This window comes from Ascidiella aspersa, chromosome 3 (genome assembly GCF_963924565.1).
Source record: "Ascidiella aspersa chromosome 3, kaAscAspe10.2, whole genome shotgun sequence".
NCBI lineage: Eukaryota > Metazoa > Chordata > Ascidiacea > Phlebobranchia > Ascidiidae > Ascidiella > Ascidiella aspersa.
In genome coordinates, this window is record NC_139449.1 from 12,388,376 (window position 1) to 12,410,744 (window position 22,369).

At 35.9% G+C, this 22,369-nt stretch overlaps 2 protein-coding genes across 2 annotated transcripts; one reads left to right on the forward strand and one right to left on the reverse strand.

The window, feature by feature from the left end:
* Window positions 1-816: 816 nt before the first annotated feature.
* Window positions 817-13,769, forward strand: LOC146160218 (uncharacterized). Its single transcript, XM_083384902.1, has 18 exons — window positions 817-917; window positions 1,540-1,698; window positions 1,789-1,878; window positions 2,341-2,490; window positions 3,841-3,966; window positions 5,626-5,745; window positions 6,883-6,999; window positions 7,180-7,293; window positions 7,520-7,636; window positions 8,943-9,056; window positions 9,217-9,330; window positions 10,185-10,301; window positions 10,570-10,683; window positions 11,294-11,410; window positions 11,740-11,853; window positions 12,332-12,487; window positions 12,656-12,775; window positions 13,470-13,769. The coding sequence occupies exons 1-18, from the start codon at window positions 842-844 to the stop codon at window positions 13,484-13,486; spliced, it is 2,052 nt and encodes a 683-aa protein (XP_083241028.1). The 5' UTR covers window positions 817-841; the 3' UTR covers window positions 13,487-13,769.
* A 3,653-nt stretch (window positions 13,770-17,422) lies between these two features.
* Window positions 17,423-22,359, reverse strand: LOC146160219 (organic cation transporter-like protein). Its single transcript, XM_083384699.1, has 12 exons — window positions 22,135-22,359; window positions 21,617-21,679; window positions 21,304-21,403; window positions 21,143-21,246; window positions 20,841-20,995; window positions 20,381-20,550; window positions 20,016-20,141; window positions 19,827-19,918; window positions 19,607-19,741; window positions 19,446-19,534; window positions 19,282-19,384; window positions 17,423-18,162 (listed from the first exon to the last, which is right to left on the reverse strand). Exons 1-12 carry the CDS (start codon window positions 22,281-22,283, stop codon window positions 17,904-17,906), a joined length of 1,545 nt encoding a protein of 514 aa, XP_083240825.1. The 5' UTR covers window positions 22,284-22,359; the 3' UTR covers window positions 17,423-17,903.
* Window positions 22,360-22,369: the final 10 nt, after the last annotated feature.

Here is a 22,369-nt window from a genome sequence, read left to right on the forward strand (position 1 = left end):
ATTTAAGATGAGTTTATGACGTTATGTGTTATGAAGTATCTATAGTATACTATAAGAACATTCCCCAAGTATTGTCATTCAACTTTAGTATACGGTCCGCGTAATTGTTTTTTACTTGTTGCGGGCCTACGTACCGTTTTGAGTTGTGCAGGTCTGCTACATATTTCCTGAAAATACAAATAAACTTTGCAGGCGCTACACCGAAAACAGAAAATTAGCAGGCGTTTACCGAAAACAACTATATTCCTCTAATTTTGATTTAGGCTACTTCTGACTTTAGAACACTTTGCAACATTTTAACCGAAATATCTACAAATAGCATAAAACTTTAATTTTTACTGTCAAGGAAATGTCATAGCTTCGTGAAGTGACGCTTATTGTTATTTTAAATTGCGCCTGGTTTTCTTAAAGTTTACCAGTCATCTGCGCTCAATAGAGAACAATAATAGCGCACTATCGAAACTATTTCGAATCGTTCGCGTCACAATTTCAAACCTTCTTCCGGGTAATAAGCCTTATCAGCATAAACTTTCAAATCCTAAGCAACCGATGTTGTTGTCAATCGATTTGCAACCCTTTACTCGTTTTTTTTCTGTTTATCAAAGATTAGCAGGTAAAACGCCTTTGCTTGTTAGTGTGATTTTAACTGGAATTTAACTTTAAAAGACAAGAATGCACGAAAGGGAGCAAAACTCCGTAACGACATTTGCTATTGCTGTACAGCTGTATAACAGGTTGTCAATTTTAGATATATTTAGTTCCATTATTAGAGCTATTTTATTAAACAAATTCTGCTCAGCCATCCTTGGTTTAAAAATTATTTATTGCAAAGTTATATGACATGGCGCTAACTCATGTTTATGCTTGGTTCTTTTCGGTTGTGCTCGTTGGAGGAGGTTCTGCCCTAACACAACAAGGTTAGATCGATACATTAGTTTTTGGTAAATACCTCTACAATATATATCAGGGTTATAATACTGGGTTTGGGTCAGGGGCGGTGATATTTGCAAATTTTTTTTGTTTCTACTATGTCTTATTTTGTGGCAAATTGCTTAGCCGTAGGCGACGTGCGTCTCATCCCACCGCGTAAAATGAAAGTGTGGGTAACATAAGCTATAAACAAATACATTTTTACGCTGTCTTCATTTATACTTTGTCCTGATGAACCACGGTTGTGCGAAAGCTTGTCGATCGTTAATTTATGACGTAACTTGTGACGTGAAGTTTAATTTTGTAAAAGAATTGCTGCCAGAAAGGCGTCCCGGTAAACTTATTTTTGTATAGGTACTTCGCATCGGTAAAAAACGTTTCATTTTTACCAGCCCATGCCCCATTTCACTTTCTCGTCGAAAGTATCTAAACGAAGATTCCAGTTGACTATTCGTGCACTACATCGTCTTATAACCTCGATTACACTTAAGTAACTTGTTTTAGTCATCACTTTTTGGTGTCATCTTTGAAAAGCTTTATGCGTTTTAATACGAAATTTATAGTACTTTCATCCCTGGTTAAAGGTCAATATACATTTCCTTTATTCAGCCACTTGTGACACCGATTTCTCTGAGTTGACCTACTCGGTTTCTCTCCTGGTTTGTCCGCGGAACTGCTGGAGGCAGCAATCCAAACTGCGTGAAATAGATGATTATTATTTCAGCGGACCTATTTGCTTGGCCGCCATAAGGGCAGAGATCATTGACAGTAAGTGAGAACGCGATTTATGATGAATAAGTGTGTTTCATGAATAGGAATGTCACAAAGGCGTTGCAATTAATTTATTTTTTGTTTAAGACGACGGAGGCGTCGTGCCTGTGTACAGGACAAACGCTCCCAAGATGGGGTTATCGACTTCAGCTGGCAGCGATGTCTACAAATTTAGAAGTAAGGAAGTTTGTGTTTACACAAATAAAAATAATCGAAAATTTTAACGTTGTCTCGCACATTTTTATCTCCGTTTTTCTTTGTGTCATTTTATTTTGCGTCATGTTGGCAATGTGTGTCAGTCCCTGACGAAGGCTTGCCGTATAGTAAGCAGAAACGTTGGTTGAAGAAATATACGCGAGAAGAACCTATTTTAAATACAAATAACCGTTTTGCTTTTAACACCAATAAACCATTAACTCACTGTTTTAAATGCTGTGTCTTGACTTTAAGCTTTGTGACAAAATAGTTTTTTGACGACGTATCTGATTTCAACTTACATTGATTTTTAGGTTTTTCCTATTCTATATGTTTAGTTTTGGCTATTGTTCGAATAAAGTGAGCTTAGTAATTTCACCAGTTAATTTATTTTCCCTTCAAGTCACCAACAAAAATAACTTAAGTTGTTAAATAATCTTGCAGTCACTTGCGCGACGAACGGGAACGCCCAGCAAGCAGTAAACAACGTTTGGTGCCCTTCGAATTGCGGAAGTCAGTTGGTTCGAGGAAGCGCTATTTACCACCAAGAGTCGTCGGTCTGCGCCGCTGCAATGCACGCCGGAATGTTAACGAGTTAGTGTGCATACACAATTGTGCGCGCGTTTAGAAATGTGTGTTTTTGTTTGGGGGGATTTTGGTATTTGCAAAATTGGCGGAAACCTATATTAATAGTGTTTTATTACCTAAAAGTCTAAACAGCCAATATTTTTATACATTAATTTTTGTAAACATGTGTCTATCTATAAAGTTAGTACATAGGTAAACAATACGACCCGCTTGCTTGATCTGGACCATTTTACTGTTAAACCTGGCCCGCCAACCATTCTACACTTTTAATACGAATGTGCCTTTTACATTTATATGTTTTGTTGAATACTTTCAGTTTCAATTAAGATGCTTAATAGCATTTTTCTGGTCCAGTCTATTGATTTTTTCTTATATACGCATTGTTCAACTTACCCAGTAAATCAGCATTGAGCCTGGTGACTGGTGTTGATAGTAACCTAACCCCATTAGCTTGGTTAGAAGCTTAACAAAATACAGATTTCCGGGTTTAAGTTGTGGTAGGCTATATATGTGTAATTGAGTTCCGAAACGGGTAAAACAATTAACCGAAAGTTGATGCCGAGACGAAAGAGTATAGAAAACTAATGAGGCTTGATCATATTCTATATTTCTTTGTGTCAGCAAAATATTGCTGTCTTAGATGAATACAGGATTGACTTTTTAACAAATCCTTCCCAATTCTTTTCATCAAACCGTAGGACAAACCTATAATACGTGCGCTTTCTCATTCATCCCATCCGCTTGCCATATTACAAAAAAAAACCTATTATAGAGCAGTGTCTCAAGCCTTTTTTTACCTCATGGCGCAACTGTAGACCTTCAAAAAAAAAAAAAAAAGTGACGCACCTGGCGAGCGCGGAACTGTTTGCGTAGATTTCGGAACAAGCTTTGTGCCCGCGAAACGAAATTGTGAACAATAATGGAAACACAATGCAAACTCCCAAAAATTAACATGTCTGGTATTTATTTCGTGAATTTGCTTGGATTTTTTTTACTCCTTAAGCTCATAATTGCATATCTTAAAGAACTGTAGAATCAATAAGCTAAGCCGAAATAGAAAGCAAAAAACATATGTGCACCGGTCTGCTAGTGTTGCACGTTCATAAAAATGGCAATATATCAATTAATATATTTTTTTTGAAAAACAGTATATATCTTTAAAGAAAACATTCATAGGGCGTCAAATGTGGAATAAACAATCCTATAGTTGCGCCATTCAGGAAGCGGCATTACAAGCGGCCTTGTAATTAGAATTCAAACGCCTTCTTACTTTTGAAAATGTATGACAAACAAAAAGAAAATAATTTGTAGAAATATGATTTTATTTTTGTTTACACCCTTCATTTGGTTGTATAGGCGCCGGTGGTGCCGTGACCTTCTACCGATTGTACGACGTGAAAATCCACTTCACAGGAGAAACAATGAATGGAGTGACGAGTCTGGACGGCACGAAACCATCAGACAAAGCCTTTACTTTTCGTTGTAGGAATAAGTTTTTCCAGTTTTATTCCCTTGTAGCGTATACTGCCTAACTGGCAAAATTTATTTTAGGTGACATTTAGACACATTTATGAATGAAAACTGTGTATTATTCTTTGCCTTTGTCCAGTTTATTTAAAAAAATTCAGCATAAGATCCCGAAGGAAAGTAATAATAGAAATGTAGTTTACATCTATATTTTCTACATTTACTCTTTGGTTGCTCTTCGTAACACTTATAAGTTATAACATTATTTGCATTAGTTTTTCGTTGGGCATCTGGGGACAATAACATAGGATTGTAAATCTAGGTAAGTGGTTTTCAACCTATTTCATACCCCGACCCATTTCAACAATCCAAGGTAGCTAACAGCCGCCTTTCAAAAAGTCTAAAAGCTGCCAAACAGGAGGGTAATCACAAAATGCTCGCTAACGTTTTACGGAATTAATAAAGTCATTTATTCGCTCCTTTGTTTTGACTTTGGTAAAACGAGAAGTATATATTTTTTGCTCGTTGAAAACAAAGCAAAAAATACTGCTCGTTAGCCCTTGGTAAACTTGATTCTGCATGAAATAAGCTATAAAAATGTTCTTAATCATGTGAAATAGGATGTCTAGCGTATGTTAAGCTACAGTCGCTTTTGAAATTTACTCAGGCTAGCTATAGCAACCGCAGTAAGCTGCCTATGATTGATACCGGGAACTTAATCGTAATCCTATACACTGTTCAAATATTTGTCTATCTCGCAACTTGCTTCCTGACTACTTACTGTCAACAGCATTCACTAATATCATTACATTTAATTTGTTTATGGTAATTAGATAGCATTCTCGTTATATTGATATTTTAAATATTTTTTTGATATTTAATTGTCGTCTTTGCGACCCCTAGAGAAAAAGCAAACGACCCACCCGGGGGTCGCGACCCCCAGGTTGAAAACCACTTATCTAGGTGATAAAAAATCTAAAACTTTTTTTTTTTTGTTAATCCATCACCGAAATGATGCGAGAAACTCTTCCAAACTGTCAAAGGTTTAAAAAACACGAATTGAAAAACGAATGATGTTGTAGGCGCACATAAACGCAAGCTCTCAGCAGCGCGTAGTTTAATCGAGTGACATAAAATTCGTTGCAACACAATGAATGAGGCACAACGAGACGCAAGACGCGTTTTGCGAATGCAATAAAGTAAGCAAACGAGACGCTACAATATTAAATAAACAACACTCTACAAAATTCTAAATGGGTAAACTGTAATGTCTTGTTTTAGTAACATATTAATGTCTTGTGCTTTTAGTTTACATATATGTGGCAACTGCGAAGTTGCAATTTACCGTCAACAGCAATTTTATTGATGACGCCTTCAAGACAACTTTGACTAATCGATTTGGTCCAATTGGCTTTTTGTTATGTTTAGCATATTCTTTAACATGAAACTTTTGAGCGTCTATCGGCATTTTGATTTTGCAGATCACAACAAATTTAAATAACGTTACTTTTCGGGGTGTTTCCGGCACCTTTCTCGTCAACAATCGTCGAAAAACCTTTCGTTGCTATTGGTTAGACTTTTTTCACTTAGTATACTGGCCTCAAAGCCCCAAAGAACGAAAATGTAGGATTAATAGAACAATACAAAATTAAGTTTTAAACACAATATTTTAAGATGTGGACGAGTGTCAATTATCTGGTGATCTTTGTCAAAACAATTCGACCTGCGTTGACTTAAAAGCCGGGTACATTTGCAGCTGCACGCCTGGGTACAATGGGAGGAGATGCAAAACAGGTAAAAACATTTGCAAAAACGCTTCATGTAATAAGTAGGACAAGTTTTTTATAACCTAAAACAATATGACTATTTGACTATATTTTTTAGCAATAAATGTAGGATAGTAATCTATGCAGTTAGCATGCAAGTTTTTACCATTCCATTTTGACCAATATAATTTTTTTACTTTTGTTTTGCTTCAAAAGCATTCCAAAAATTAAAATGTCTAATGCACTAAAACAATAGTGACTTAAGTCTAACTTTATGTACTATACGAATTTGTTCACTGCAAATTTTTTGTTTGGACGAAGCTTAATTTAAAATATGAAAGATGGCTTCACAGATTGTGAAGTAGACTCTGGTATTATAACAAATTTGCACACAGTGTTGGCGACGAATAAAAAGAATAAATCTATTAAGTTCTGATCTGGGAAAGTCTCATTTTTTAAATCTTAGCACTGGCTGACCGTATAGACTGTATGACTCGGGTTTGACTGACTGAATAACTTAGATTGGACGACCCAATTATATTCACTAAACGCTTTATAAGTGAACAAAACGTAAGAATGGCGTGTATATATTTGAATTTAATAACTATGAGCCTTTTTTTCTATTTTTGTCACAATTTTTACAAATTTAGGAGAAATCTTGCTCGGAACCTATCTCAATAAATCTAACTATATAAAACCAATGCTTTATGGGTTGACGAAAACTTTTGTAACGCGTTATTAGCCTTCAGAAAAGAAAGAGTATGTTTCTTACGATGCTTTGCAATATCCAGCATCCTCTTACTGCCTTCCTCATCTACAAATTATCCCATTTTAGGGGCTACAGGAGCTGCTGGACCTATACATCTCTGTAGTACGAGGGTTAAATCTTTTTAAAATAAAATAAAAATAGGGAGTTTTATCACTTTAACTAACATGACTTTTTATTAGCAGTTTTAAACACTTTCCTAATTAACACACTGCTTTTAAAATTTAGACACTTTGAAAGTTTTAAGAAAAACTTAAACTGTAGTATAGCGTTAAAGGAGGGTCCAGCTCTCTTAAATTGCTCGAGGTATTGGTGTTTAATCAACTCCTTTAATTTGTTGTCTTTGTGCGACTAAAAATGCAATAGGCGACCGTGGAACATTACATTTCTTACTTCCAGATATTGATGAATGCCTTACAACAGCGCCATGTCTTAACGGGGGAACTTGCAGTAATAACATTGGGAGCTACTCTTGCTCGTGTGCTGTTGGATATACGGGCAAGGACTGCCAAACAGGTGAAAACTGTTGAATAATTGCAAGCACCAACGGGTAGAAAAGTACGAATGGTCAATATATCATATAGCTTTACATACCAGTAGAAACTTTTGGGTATATGAGTGTTGTCATAGTTGCCATTTCACTGATAGTAACACCTAACATTGAAGACAGTTTTTAACAGAATATATTTCAAACAGATATAAACGATTGTTTTCCCAATCCATGTCTGAACGGTGGAGCTTGCTCTAATATAGTTGGAAGTTATTCATGCGCATGCGCAACAGGGTTTTCTGGTGGCCAATGTGAAGCAGGTAAACACCTTTATCACATCAAACTAAATTTTACTAGTTTAAATTGCCCATAAAGAACTTTTTGACAGATTCACTTGTATGCTTAAAAAGTTTTAAAAATGAAATCCGCATAAGTAAAATATTTTATTTAATTGGTGTAACTAAGAACTTGCCAAATTTGTTGCCGTTATGCGATCACAATGCACAAAGCCATGGAAAACTAAAACTGCTTTTTGTTTGCTGCAAGATATTAATGAATGTCTGACATCAGCGACCTGTCTTAATGGGGGAACTTGCATCAATAATGTTGGAAGCTACTCTTGCTCGTGTGCTGTCGGATATACGGGCAATGACTGCCAAACAGGTGAAAACTGTTCAATAATTGCAAGCAGTAACAGTAAGAATACCACCAGTGGCCACGGTGTTAAAATGCAGTATATATTTGTTTATAACAGGGGCGGGCAACATACGGCTCGCGGGCCGGACCTGGGATGGGATTTTGAAAGGCCCGCAGGCAGTTTCTGGTCTTACATGATAATGTGGCCGCGGAACAGTCTGCCGCAATCCCCCACTACTTGCTTATTCCGTCAAATAATAGTAGTTGCTAGTTATTCTTTAGTTCTTTGTTCTGGGTTAAAATTAGAGGCCACAAGATCGAAAATAGCCATAAGATCGAAATAGGAAAACATCAGTTATAATAATGTCTATCGGAAAAAGTCATAAACCCGTTGTAATAAGACCGAAATGACCAGAAATCATAAAACATTTTGCCTTACCGCAAACCCCACCCCTAAGTACATCACTAACCCTGATAACTTCAACCCTAACCCATTTTCTAACCCCACCCATTGCCCACCAATAACCCCACACAGGGCCAGAAATCAGGTGCCAAATCAGAGGCGCCATAATGGCGCCCTTCAAACTAGGGCGCCCAAACGTCGACACCAAAACGACCGATGCCATACCCAAGGCTCCTCCCATATCCTCTTCCTACAGTTTCTGGCGTTATTGTGACCTTTTAGGCCTTATTGCGAAGAATTTATGACTTATTCCGACAGATTTATATCTTTTATTCAGACGATTAAGTTCTTATTCTGTCTTGGGTGTTGCTGCGTATTTCGCTTTGCTATGTCTTTGGTGTTATACTATGGTGTTGTTGATTTTTCTGCTTTAAGTATTGTTGCTTTGTTCCCAAATTAGATTTACAATCAATCTTTTCCCTTCGATTTTCCTAAAAAACGTAAAGTTGCGAATTTAACAAGGATTTGATGCCCAAGTACTTTTTCACCGAAGTCGGCAAGAAAGCAGTATGTTTGATGTGCAATGAAAGTATTGCCGTGTTTAAAGAGTACAACATTAACCGTCATTATGCGACAAAACATGTAGGTACTAGCAGTCCAATCAATATGTCGATCAGGGATCGGGCCCGACTAGTACTTCATTTTCCCATATTAGGCCGCCGACTGGAGAAGTTGCCCGCCCCTGGTTTACAGCGATCCGTTCGAGGAATAATAGTATTTAGTTTAGTATTTATGACTGGATCACAAACGGTTAAAAGACTTTCACAGCAGGAGTATTGGTCCAAGACTGTTTGAGTATTGTCACTTGCCTTTTCACTGATAGTAACACCTAAAATTAAAGACATTTTTTGCACAATATATTTCAAACAGATATAAACGAATGTTCTACCAAACCATGTCTAAACGGTGGAGCTTGCTCTAATACAGTGGGAAGTTATTCGTGCGCATGCGCAACAGGGTTTTCTGGTGGACAATGTCAAAAAGGTAAACCTTGCCGTCAAGTATACAACATGTTTAAAAATAAATCGAAAATGGTAATAATAAACCTAAACGTCTATTAGCGTAAAACGCAAGTGTTTTTCAGTTTTTTAATTGTACATGCATTACAAACAGAAAAGGATAAAATTATTTAGTTTTATTTCAGATATAAACGAATGTTTAACTTACCCATGTCAAAACGGTGGAACTTGCTCTAATACAGTGGGAAATTATTCGTGCGCATGCGCAACAGGGTTTTCTGGTGGACAATGTCAAAAAGGTAAACCTTGCGTCAAGTATTCAACATGTTTAAAAATAAATCGAAAGTGATGTCAGCTTGAAAAGTTTTAAAAATGGGGTCCGCACTACTAAAGTATTTGTGTGGGAATACACAATAAATCATAAAAGCAGCAATACCTAAAGCAGAAAAATCTATAAACCCAAAGTATTAAGACTAACGACATACAGCCAAATGCGCAGTAATATCCAGTACCGCATAAGATCAAAATAGTCTGAATAAGATAAGTCTGTTGAAATAAGGCCTAAATCCATCGAAATAAGGCCTAAATTCATCAGAATAAGGCCTAAATTCATCGGAAGAATGCCTAAATGGCCAAAATACCGCCCGAACCTATGATTTGAGTATGGGACGATCGGGGCCATCGGTCTTGTATCGGCCGTCTTGGTGACTACGTTTGGATGCCCAAGTCTGACCGGCGCCTTCGGGGCGCCGCTGCTTTGGCACCGGATTTTGGTCCTGTTTGGGGTTATTGGTGGGGTTAGAAAATGGGTTAGTGCTTCCTAATGTTGAAATCATTAGGGGAGTTAGTGATGTACTTAGGGGTGGGATTTGGGGTTAGTCAAAGTGTTGTTTAGACATGATTCTGACCTTTTAGGTCTTATTCCGACGGATGTAGGACTTATTCCGATTTGGACAGTACTAATACCTATTTTGGCCTTATTCCGAATTGTGTTTTATTCGGACGTTGGTGTTGTTCTTATCTCGTTCTTATGACTGGAGTACATTTGAGTTTATTGATGTCTATAAGAACAATTGTCGATTTGTTATCGTTGCGCGATCACAATGTCTACGGCAGCCATGGAAAACTTAAACTGCTTTTTGTTTGCTGCCAGATATTGATGAATGTCTGACAACAGCGCCCTGTCTTAACTCGGGAACTTGCATCAATAATGTCGGAAGCTACTCTTGCTCGTGTGCTGTCGGGTATACGGGCAAGGATTGTCAAACAGGTGAAACATGTTCAATAGTTTACAAGTCGTATCAGTAAGAATACCGTACCACCAGTGGCCACGTTGCTAAAATACAATATATGTTTGTTAAAAGCGATACTTTTAAGAAATAATAGTATTTGGTAGTATTTATGACTGGATAACAAACGGTAAAAATACTTTCACAGCAGGAGTATTGGTCCAAGACTGTTTGAGTATTGCCAGTTGCCATTTCACTGATAGAAACACCTAAAATTAAAGACATTTTTGCACAATATATTTTAAACAGATATAAACGAATGTTCTACCAATCCATGTCTAAACGGTGGAGCTTGCTCTAATACAGTTGGAAGTTATTCATGCGCATGCGCAACAGGGTTTTCTGGTGGACAATGTCAAAAAGGTAAACCTTGCCATCAAGTATACAACATGTTTAACAATAAATCGAAAATCTTAATAATAAACCTAAACGTCTATTAGCGTAAAACGCAAGTGTTTTTCAGTTTTTTAGTTATGCATGCATTACAAACAGAAAAGACTAAAATTATTTAGTTTTGTGTCAGAAATAAACGATTGTTTTCCCAAACCATGTCAAAACGGTTGAACTTGCTCTAATACAGTTGGAAGTTATTCGTGCGCATGCGCAACAGATTTTCTGGGGGACAATGTAAATCAGATACACTTCTTCGTTGTAATAAAAAATATATATTCTCAGTTTAAATTGTCAAAAATGGTTACTTTTGGCAAATTCCACCGCAGTGAAAGAGCAGTAGCACCATAACATTTGTAAACACCTTTATCGCATAAAGCTAAATTTTAGTTTAAGTTGCCAATCAGAAATTTTTTGACAGATTCAATTATGTAAGCTTGGAAAGTATTAAAGTATTATAAATAAGGTCCGCACTACTAAAATATTTGATTTAATTGGTGTCTAAGAACTTGTCAAATTTGTCGACGTTATGGAAAACTAAAACTGCCATGGAAAACTAAAACTGCTTTTTGTTTGCTGCTAGATATTAATGAATGTCTGACAACAGCGACCTGTCTTAAGGGGGGAACTTGCATCAATAATGTTGGAAGCTACTCTTGTTTGTGCGCTGTCGGATATACGGGCAATGACTGCCAAACAGGTGAAAACTGTTCAATAGTTGCAAGCAGTAACAGTAAGAATACTACCAGTGGCTATGGTGTTAAATGCAGTATCTGCTAAATTTATAGCGGAACATCCAAACGGTAAACGTATTTAATGTTGTCTTCACGTATGAATCACAAATGATACAAAAGACACCATCATATATTTTTCATGCCAGGATGTACTTGTTCTATTAGTATTGTCATATAACTGCCATTTCACTGATAGTAATACCTAACATTTAATACACGTTAAATTTGTTATCGTTTAGCGATCACAATGCCCAAGCAGTCATGGTAAGAATGCAGTATCTATTTGTTATTTCAGAAATAAACGAATGTTTAACCAATCCATGTCAAAACGGTGGAACTTGCTCTAATACAGTGGGAAGTTATTCGTGCGCATGCGCAACAGGGTTTTCTGGTGGACAATGTAAAGCAGGTAAACATTGACGCGCCTCTTCTTTGTGATGTTTTTTATTTATCTAAGAACACTGCTTGTACAATGTAGCTACATCCGTTGTGATATGGCAGTGAAGCATCTGTCCATATTATTTGAAGGAAAAATTACAACGTATGTGGGCTTAACCGACAACAGTTGACATCTTCCGTACACCTCTTGAAGTTATTAGTTGTAGTCAACTCATTAATAAGCCGAGTACTCGACTCGAATTATGAAAATCGCAAATTTAATACCAAGCTTTCTGTGGATAATAGTTTAATTTCCAGATGAAGTATTTATGTTATACTTCATGCGCTACGAAAGCAATTTCACCTATACAAAAGCAATATTATTTGAACGCAAAACATCTCGGTTATCATATATGAAATTACTTTAGTTAGAATGCTATGGGTTCTTCTTGTTTAATTAACATAACATTTTAAATTAAATATAGGGCTATTATTCATTTTCTTTACAGTTTCTTGTACTGCGAGGCCCCTGTCACTAAATTGGAAAGTCTACCATATCGTCTGTCCATCAGGATGTGCAAATTTGGGCACAATTTATGGAACAGATGCTTACGCTTTTGGTTCCTTATTTTGCAAAGCGGCCATTCACGCCGGTTTTATAACAGGTAATAATTACACTATTTCTTTCATTTTTTTCTGTCCACAACATTGCAATAGTTAAGCAAAATATTTAAAACCTTCTAACAACCTGTGGAAATATTAAGCGAATCATTCACGTTCATGCCGAATGGTAATTGTTTGAAATATCTTACCAAGTCTAAACAAAACTTAAGATTCTGGAGGATCGGTTACAGTACGTCAAATCTCTGGCTTGGAGATTTACCAAAGCAGCACAAAGAATGGTGTTACAAGCTTATCAACTGGTGCCTCTAGTGCATCGTTCAAATTTTCCGGTAAGGTCTACGAGATATCTGGATAAGTTTAGTTATGGCTCGTAAAAATTTATCAAGAGTTAAAATAATCACCGGAAGCTTCTAAATAGACAACCCGAATCAGACGATTAATGATGCAAAACGCAAGTATGTTAGTAAAAAAACTCACAACCTCAACCATACCGGGACCGTCGCTTTACCATCAGAGCTATACACTACATAGGCGTATATATAGGCCAGTTAGTATGGGTAAAAAACTTCAAATTAATTGAAAATAAGTTTTTTTTATCACGTGAGGAAAAATCCCCAAAACATCTCATCCAGAATAAGATCGTATCTTAGACGTCATAATGACGCCACCATATTTGTGATTGGCAAAAAAGTCATTTGAACAAAAAACGACCGGTGGAAATCAAACCAGTTATTTTTTCGGGTTTCAGCAAAATTTTAAAAATCGTTTTAGTTGATATTTTTGGCATATCCAAAAGGCAAAAAATTAATAAAATGTGAAAGAAAAACAAGACATGTCAGTGCTGTTAACACTTTGACTAAATAAGTTAAAATAACCTTGTACTATTTTTTAAAACAAAGCAGGTACTATGCTGTTTTAAAGTTACTTTTTTTTAGTTTCAATACAGAATTGACAAGTTAATTTAAGTCACATATAAGGCCGCCTAATTTATTTAGCATTCGACGTAAGGTTCTTTTATTCCAGCGGGTCTAACTTCATGATGTGGAATTGTCAGCTCTTGATGGCTTTAAACTCCGGCCTTGTCGATGTTGAATGTTCCTTACTAAATCATGAGACCCGCCAACGTGCAGCTATCACACATTTCAACATCCTTTGTTTCGTGTATCGCCCCATTGAACTTTGACTAGCCTCGACACATTTTTGCCTCTATGTTAACGTTAACCTAGCTATGAGTTAATACTTTTATCTGTGTTTGTTTTCCTTTTCTGAACGTTATTCAAATGATCGTACTTCTTTAAATACAGTTCTGTAACATGCACTGCTTTTAGGCTTACAAACATTTTACACGCCGTTTGTCCAGTGTCGTAGCCAGCCGAAATTTTTTTTTTGGGGGGAGGGCAAAATGTTTGAACTTTTTTGTTTAGCTTTTGTCATTGTTTTAACTGCCGTAACGAACACAAATAACAATGTTAGAAAACCGTTAGCAAACTAGCATATTTATTTTTGTTCGATACGGCAGGTCATACAATGGCAAAAGTTAAAAACTTTTTGCCAAATTGAATAATGAGGCCATAACAAAATTAAGAACAATAATAAGAACACAATGCAAATTCCCATAAGAGACAATCTCCCATATATTTTGTCTATTTTATCAGTACGTAAAAACAAAAAAATTCGCGATCCCCTAATCTTATTTTCCTTTTAATAAGTAGCCTATATATAATTAGGCTATGCTTTGAGTAGCCTAAATCTTCTTACTACAAAGGCACTTCGCGCATGGAAATTCTCTAATTAGAAATTATTTGAGTCACGATACCCTCTAAATCAGTGGTTCTCAACCGCCGGTCCGCCAAATCTATTACAATTTTAATCTCTATTGCAATTGCAAGTGTTGAAGGCATGTCCTGTCCATCAAATTTAGAACTCCGTCAGTTTCTTAATTGGCAGCATTGTGACGTAACATAGAATTAATAGTCTACCTCTTAATCGTACGTCACAATGTTGCAAGTGTTGTGCGTCAACTGTTCAAAAGTAGGCTACAAGCCGTTTTGTCTAAGTCTTTAATTTTGATTTTTGAAGGTCTACCGGTCCGCAAAATTTGTTTTGAAATTTTGCCGGTCCGTAAGCCAAAAAGGTTGAGAAACACTGCTCTAAATTCGAAAATAAAACTTTCGGTCACTTTTTTTGCAAATGCATTTCATCTTTTATGTCACGAATGGCCAACAAGCCAGAGATTAAGAACCACATTTCTTATATTGTTAACTTCGGAGCGTTTTTTTGTTTTCACACATACCTTGTTCGGCAGATGATGCACAAATGGGCGGAGGGGGGGGGAACTTGCCCCCCTGGAATTGAAAAAAAAACGATTATTAGTATTACTCGTAAGCATGGGCGCCCGCACGGGGGGGGGGGGGCAAGTGCCCCTGGAATTTCAAAATGAGATTATTAGTATTATTTATAAGTGTAATATGTATTACTTAAGAAGTTTAAAAATATTATACATTATCCATTGCCCCCAGTGGCGTATCCAGGGGGGCGGGAGTTCTTACCCCCTTTTTGTAAGTCATATTATCGTTTTTTGTTCGTTGTCATCGTAACAAATTGTTCGCAGCGGCGTGCTTTTTAAGTAATTGGGTCACGCGTCTTAATCTAATGCGAAACCAAAATCGAGCGCAAAACGCCGTTTTTCGTCTTTTGTTTGGTCGACCGTAAACGCTGGAAGTTTTTCTCTTTCGTTATTTGTTTAGGTTGACTGATTAGCAAGTGTGTATTCGACAATTGACAACGCTAAGTCAAACCTACTTTCTTTTTTTCTCGCTAAAAAATGTCGAGTTATACGCAGTATGTTCCTCGCCATTCGGTCTCTGCGCTAATATCCGATGTTCGTGTAACATCGACATTTGTTTAACTGAAGCAGATTCTTAAAAGGAGGTATAATGGTGACTGTCGTGCGCGTTTCAAAATCTCCATTTTTAAGTAATGATGGTTAACGCAAAATTATTCTCTTTAAGCATACTCTAAGACCATGTGCTAAGTGTGCAATGGACACAACTTATTTCCCCTCAACCGCAGCTTGTAATTTAGCTGACTTTCACACAGCTCGGCGCAGATGTTGCGCTAATCGTGGCATAATAACACCCGGAAAAAATGATCATCGTTTAGTATTGCAGGTGGTGAAAGACGTGCTTGTAATTAAGCGCTCATTTCGTTCATGGAACTTGAAAACTGCGCTGCTGATAGTCGAATTATGTGTGATTCTACCACAATTAATCACACATATTTCACGGTCTTGGTTTGTTTTTTTGCATGAAGTTAACGATTGCACACCGTGATTTCGCAGCTGGCGCCTGACAGGATTGTCGATGACGCACGTGGTCGCTTTTGCTGGACGTATTTGGCTGTTTCTGATTAGTTTTTTTCTCACGTCTGGATATCACCATTCTATGACGCCATACTGTCACTGTTTTATGACGTCATTATTCAATAACGTCAGACGAAAAATAGGGTAATTCCCTAAGCTGAAAATTCAGGACCCACTTTTTGATTTTCTGGTTACGCCCCTGATTGCCCCCCCCTGGAAAAAATTCTGCGGGCGCCCCTGCTCGTAAGTGCGATTAGTAATAAAGGTATTATACACAATCCATTTGCTCCCATCCAGGGGGCTGGGGGATTCTTACCCCCTTTTTGCAAGTGATATTTCGTTTTTGTCACGGTTTAACAAACTGTTCGAAGCGGCGTGCTTTTTAAGTAGTAGGGTCACGCGTCTTAATCTAATGCGAAACCAAATTCGAGCGCAAAACGCCGTTTTTCATCTTTTGTTTGGTCGACCGTAAACGCAGTTTTGCTCTTTTGTTATTCGTTTAGGTCAGGGAAGTCCAACTCAAACATACCGGCGTGCCAATTTTTATCCTATAACCTCTTTCCGTGCCAAAGTTTAGTAAGTAATTCTTTCTAAAAATAAAAACGTTTTTTTACTAATAATGATAACTGTAGTAGCAGAAGTGGGCATTACTGCATCTACGTGTCTGTCGGTGAGCTGACTTTTGCTTCTTGTTTCTTCACACCAAACTTTACTGTATAAGTATTTTAGGGGGGATTGCGTGCCATTTTTTATTAGGGCGCGTGCCGCTTGTTGGACACCCCTGGTTTAGGTCAACTTATTATCAAGTGGATATTCGACAATTGACAAGGCTAAGTCAAACCACTTTCTTTTTTTCTCGCTAAAAACTTGGCGCAGTTAATGTTCCTCGCTGCTCGCTCTCTGCGCTAATATCCGTTGTTGGTGTAACATCGGCATAAAAGCAGACAACAAAAAAACAGATTCTTAAAAGGAGATATAATGTTGACTGTCGTACGCGTTTTAAAGTTTCCATTTTTATGCATAGATACTATTAGACAGTTAACGCAAAATGTTTCTCACGAGGTTTTTTATGAGGTCTTGCAATCACCATTTTATGACGTCATACGGAAAATAGGGGATTTTTTTCTGTGGGCGCCTTTGGATGCACATTAACAATATGGCGTAGATCTTTAACCGATTTTATTTACTCCTTAAATAAATGTAATTACGCTGTCAAAGTTTCTAAAATCTGTTCACTTGATTCTACAAAAGGAATAGTAGCTAACGATTAGATGCTATAGCCTCCATGCCCATTACCCGCCTTCCGGTTGGTTTTCACCTGTTTGGGTTTAAGGGCGGGTAGCCTAGCTAATGGGCGAGGTTAGAAATTGGGTAAGGCTTAAATATTAGGAGAGCAATGGATAAAGTTAGGGCTGGGGTTACGTAAAATCTTTTATAGACGGGGATAGGTCTTATTCTGATTTAGACGTTATTACGACTAAATAGTCCTATTTTTGGCCTTATTTAGAAATGTGTTTTATTCCAACGTTGAAGTTGTTTTAATTTCGGTATTATGGAGTTCTTTAAATATAGCAAAAACGGTTGGCAGTGTTGCGCACTGTGCAGTTTCGCACCTCGTTGAAACAATAGCATCACTGTTCGAATTACCGTGAAAAGAATTTAGCGTAAAATGCACCGCATTTACAACACAACTTGTTACTAGCACAGTATTCATCAAGTCTGTATTTATATCCACATCGATAAAATCGTTTATGCTTTTACATCATACCTGAAAACAAAATTTTTAGGCTTGTTGCCTAAAGAAACTTTTTTTTTATTTTAAGTGTATTGTTTCGGCCAACAAAGTCCCAATAGCGGATATAACTAAATATCACTTTGTTTAAACTTGACCAGCGAGTAAGATAGAATATCCGAACCACTTATTCGCAACGTTATCTTATAGCACTCATTTGTGTTAAACTTCTTAGTTATGACCTCCTAAATACGTAGCCAGCACTAGGCCACACATACGTTGGAACTTCTCCACTTAAAAACATGATTTAACAAAAACAATAAAAAAAATGTAGCAGCACTAAAGTGAAAAAACAGGCATGTAGCTAGAGCTCAACGGCCTTGTCGTTGTTGTCGAGGGGAGACTTGGAACGAAGATACATAATCTCGGCTTCGGTAATAGTTTGAGGCAAGTTCGATCCGGCCGTTTCGGGAAGTGTTATGGCCAGGACGCCGGCCACTATGGCAACAGCCCCATACACAAAGTCCGGTATGAATGCAACAAATAAGTCCAAACGCATGATGAACGGCGTGCAAATGCTCCCGATACGAGCCGCCATACTTCCCATTGCGATGCTATTGCTCCTGCGTCATAAATGTGCGATAAATACTACCGTACAAAAGAACAGAACAGTTGAACTTGGTCACTAATATTTTGTTTAATAAAATATCATGCACCGTGCCGTTCAGAAGTTTTATAATGATTGCTTTTTGAAATGTGATTAAACTTTTAGGTTTTATAATTACTCACACATTTTTACAAAACCATTGATCAAATGCAGTATTGTAAACAAGTCTTTTGCAAAATCACTGAATTTCCAGTCAAGTCATTTGCGAAATAAGTTAAGTGCTATCAAGTCGTTTTCAACAAATTTAAAAAAGTCCCAGTTCAAGTCATTTGATTTTAAAGCAATGACCTAAATGTAGAATCAACATAAAACAGTAATCGTTAAACTCTATCTCGCGGCACACCAGTGCACCTCGAGAAATGTTTCAGTGCGTGCAAAAATTTTTGTAAATTCAAAAGTTATGCTCTTTTTTATAACACAAGGTGTGTTTAAAAGCATGCGAGCCTAAATAAACACATTTTAGTAAACAAGTGAAAATATTATGGTATTGACCCACTGTCTTGTCAGATAGTACAAGCGATTGTGTATACATATTGTTTTGTAAAAAAGTGTGCCACCAATATCATAAATATTTTATCAACAAAGAACATAATTTAGAGCAAGGCACAGTTATCTCAAATAAATGGCATATTATTTCTTGTCTCCTCTGGACCCAGTGTAAGTATGGTCCATCAACAATCACACATTGATTTCATCCATAACTATACTGGGGATCATTGAACTGTTTTAAACAGCTATTCTATGATTAGCGTTAGTTGAGTGACAAGAAAATAATTAAAAACAAATTTGCGGAAATTTATTCAATTTTGTTAAACTAACACAAAGCCATATTAAATTACACATGACTAATTGTCTTCAGAAAGTTTCACAGAGCTCATAAAAACAAAAATTTGACAATTTTGAACTGGTTTAAAATTTTAACACTCCTTTTGCCAGATAAAAAATATTTCAGTAAGATACCTATTTAGAATAAAATATTTTGTAGGCACACCCATTACGCTACGCAGCATTGGCAGCCAAACGCAATAGCCTCATATATGGGAACTTAAAAAAAATCTGAGAGTATTTAACCTACCGTACAACAGTAGGGTATAATTCAGCAGTGAAGTTGTACAAAATATGAAATGCGCCAGCAGCACCCAACTTGCCCAGCAATGATACATACATACCTTTATCTTCTGCAAAGCAAATATTGATGTAACATTTTCAAATACAAGCATGAACAAATATTTTATTTACCTTGAAATGTTAAGATTAGTATTCCATTTACAATGCAGCACATTCCTGCCCACAAAACAGAAACACACAACAAAATTCGCCGGCCAATCCTTCATTAAAATAGAGATATATTAAATATCTATATGTATGTATTTTAAACTCAAAAGCTTAAGGTAACAAACCTGTCAAAAATCAAAAGAACAAATAACGAAACCATTACTTCAACAGCTGCATTAAGAGCATTGTTGATAAAAATGTTTCCATATAGTTTACCAACATTTAATGACAGGCTGTAGAACAAGATACTGCATGCAAACCTGGACAGCAAACAGAAATTGCACAATGCAGATGTTTGAAAATACAAAATGTTAAATGATGTTATTATTTTTTAACTAATCATACCAAATAATCATCACTTTAACAGTGACATATCTCATTCGACGCGGTTTAAACAAGTCAATAGAAGAATAGTTCCTTGTGTATGCTTTGCTGACCTTAGCATGATAAAGTATGTTATTTTGAGCAAATATTAAGAAGTGCAGAAAATTCATGGTGTTCACAGTAGACCTATTCTTCACAATTTTAACTTACATTTCTAGACTTTTCCCAAAGGGTTTGGTCAGGTTCCAGTTTGGCATGCTCAAAAAATTTCTCAGCAACTTTAATGCCTTGGGAATTACGATTGTTTGAGAAAAGCCACCTTGGAGACTCTGGGACCTAGTTAAATTAAACATCACTGGTAAAATGGTTCTGATAAGTAATAGTTAAACAAATGTATATATATAATTTATATATATAATTTAAGATTTCCAAGACTACAATTACATGGTCTTACCAATAATACACAGTTTAAAACATAGATTATTGAAAGAGAAACAAGCCAACCACAATAAAACCCACAATGAAATTAATACTACTTAACTGTCGTTAAAACATTTAACAACTCAAATACTTACCAACCAATGGAAAAACAAATAAGGAATGAAAAATACAGAAATAACAATGTTAAAATGTCGCCAGTTGTTGCAATAAAAAGCAAACAGTGAATTCAGCCCATGTCCAATAGCAAATGGGATATGCATGAGAAGTCCAGCAGCCGTTCTATGTCTGTAGTTAATTTCCATTACTGAAAAATACAACAGTAAACAAAACATCATAAAAAATCACTCAACACTATTACCTACTTATATCTAAATAAATTGTGTCTATAAATATTTTTAATAGTTATTTTAGTTAATAACTTGGATTTTTATAGTGTGCGTTCAATGAAATTATTCATAAAATATAGAAATTTATCTTAAGTTATTTATTTAGGCCATAAAGTGCATTTTTTTATGATATGAAAACAGAAACAATGCTGTAACAAGATTTTAACTATAAATAAAAAATGCACATATATATACCTCTTAAACTTACCATAAACAAATGAAATCATAAACATAGGATAACAGAACATTCCAACTAAAAACCGAATACTAATAAATAGCCAAATATTATTTGTCAGATTTAAGCACATGCTTGATATAATAGCCATTATCGTGGACAAGAGCAATGCTGGCTTACGGCCAAATCTGCAATAAAAAACAAAGTTGTATCAGAAAACATATAACTGGGAACGACTATTAATTGATAAATTTTGCAATTATCCATACATAACTTTTTACTATGCAATATAGTTATTTGGTAAAAACGTGTTTATTTAGAAAGTAAGTATTTACCGATCTGAAATGTATCCAAATATAATAGAACCAAACCACATTCCAAGCATGTAAGAAGAAATTGCAAAGGATATAAATATTTTTCTGCTGCAAACCAGTTGAAACTAAAGGTATAAAACCATTATTCAATTAATAAAAACAGAAGGTCCTGATAAACCTACCTCCATAAGGACTGTGTTGGTAAATGTTGTTCTGTCATAAACTAAGTCAGCGGTGCAAGGTGTGGAAACGTTTGTACATGAACTGTTAGCAAAGCATGGACTAAAAAATAAAATAAACTAATAAATGGATTATGGATATATCAAGTAATAGACCATGTTTTTTTCAAATAATTTTTTAGTAATGTTATGACTAATTCAAAAAAATTCTTTAAAGAGAATTGCAATTATAGAAACTACTGTATAGATCAGCGTGAAATCATTAATGATCTATGCTTAAATAACTAGTCAAGATAAAAACGAAAAATGTATTTACCTATTGCATTGGTCCATCGTTGTGACCTCTTGTTCAACATTGTTATAGTTGGATATATTGCAACTGTAAGATCAGAAACCATTACAACACACTTTGAAGTTAAGCAATTATAAGTCATTGTTTTATTTAGCAATCCTAACTATATATTTTACGTATAAATTCAACATTTCAAAAACATTTAGTTTGGTAACACTACAACATTTACTACCGCAGGTACCCAGCTTTGTTAAGGTAAAATAAAAGATTTTGTAAGCCTAATAAGTAGCGATAGTTTTCCTACAATTTTAGGAAATGCACTGGGAACTCTTACAGATACATTTTGTGGCCAAAATCTTAGTTCTTCAATTATTGTTCTTGAATGCCTTTATTTGCATTGTTATCTTTCGCGGATTACTACCTAAAATACTTCTTTGTAAACTGAAATCATAATAATACAAGACCCCTTTAATTACCAAGTTTTGTATAAAAAATATAGTAATATTTAAAATGTTTGATAATAAAGAAGAAGTATTGTATACCTGAAATTATTAGGAGGGGTGTAAAACACGGGCGCAAGAGTGTGCATTCCAAATGGAATTGCATTCCAATACATGGCAAATGTAAGAAAAAATTGATATGACCATGCTTTCTTTCCAAGTACTTTTAATATTGAATCGAAATCAATCATTTTTGTCAGTAATACAGCTAATGCAATTTGATAAAACTTAGCAAACAATAGGTTTTTTCATTTAACAAACCTGACAACCTTAAAAA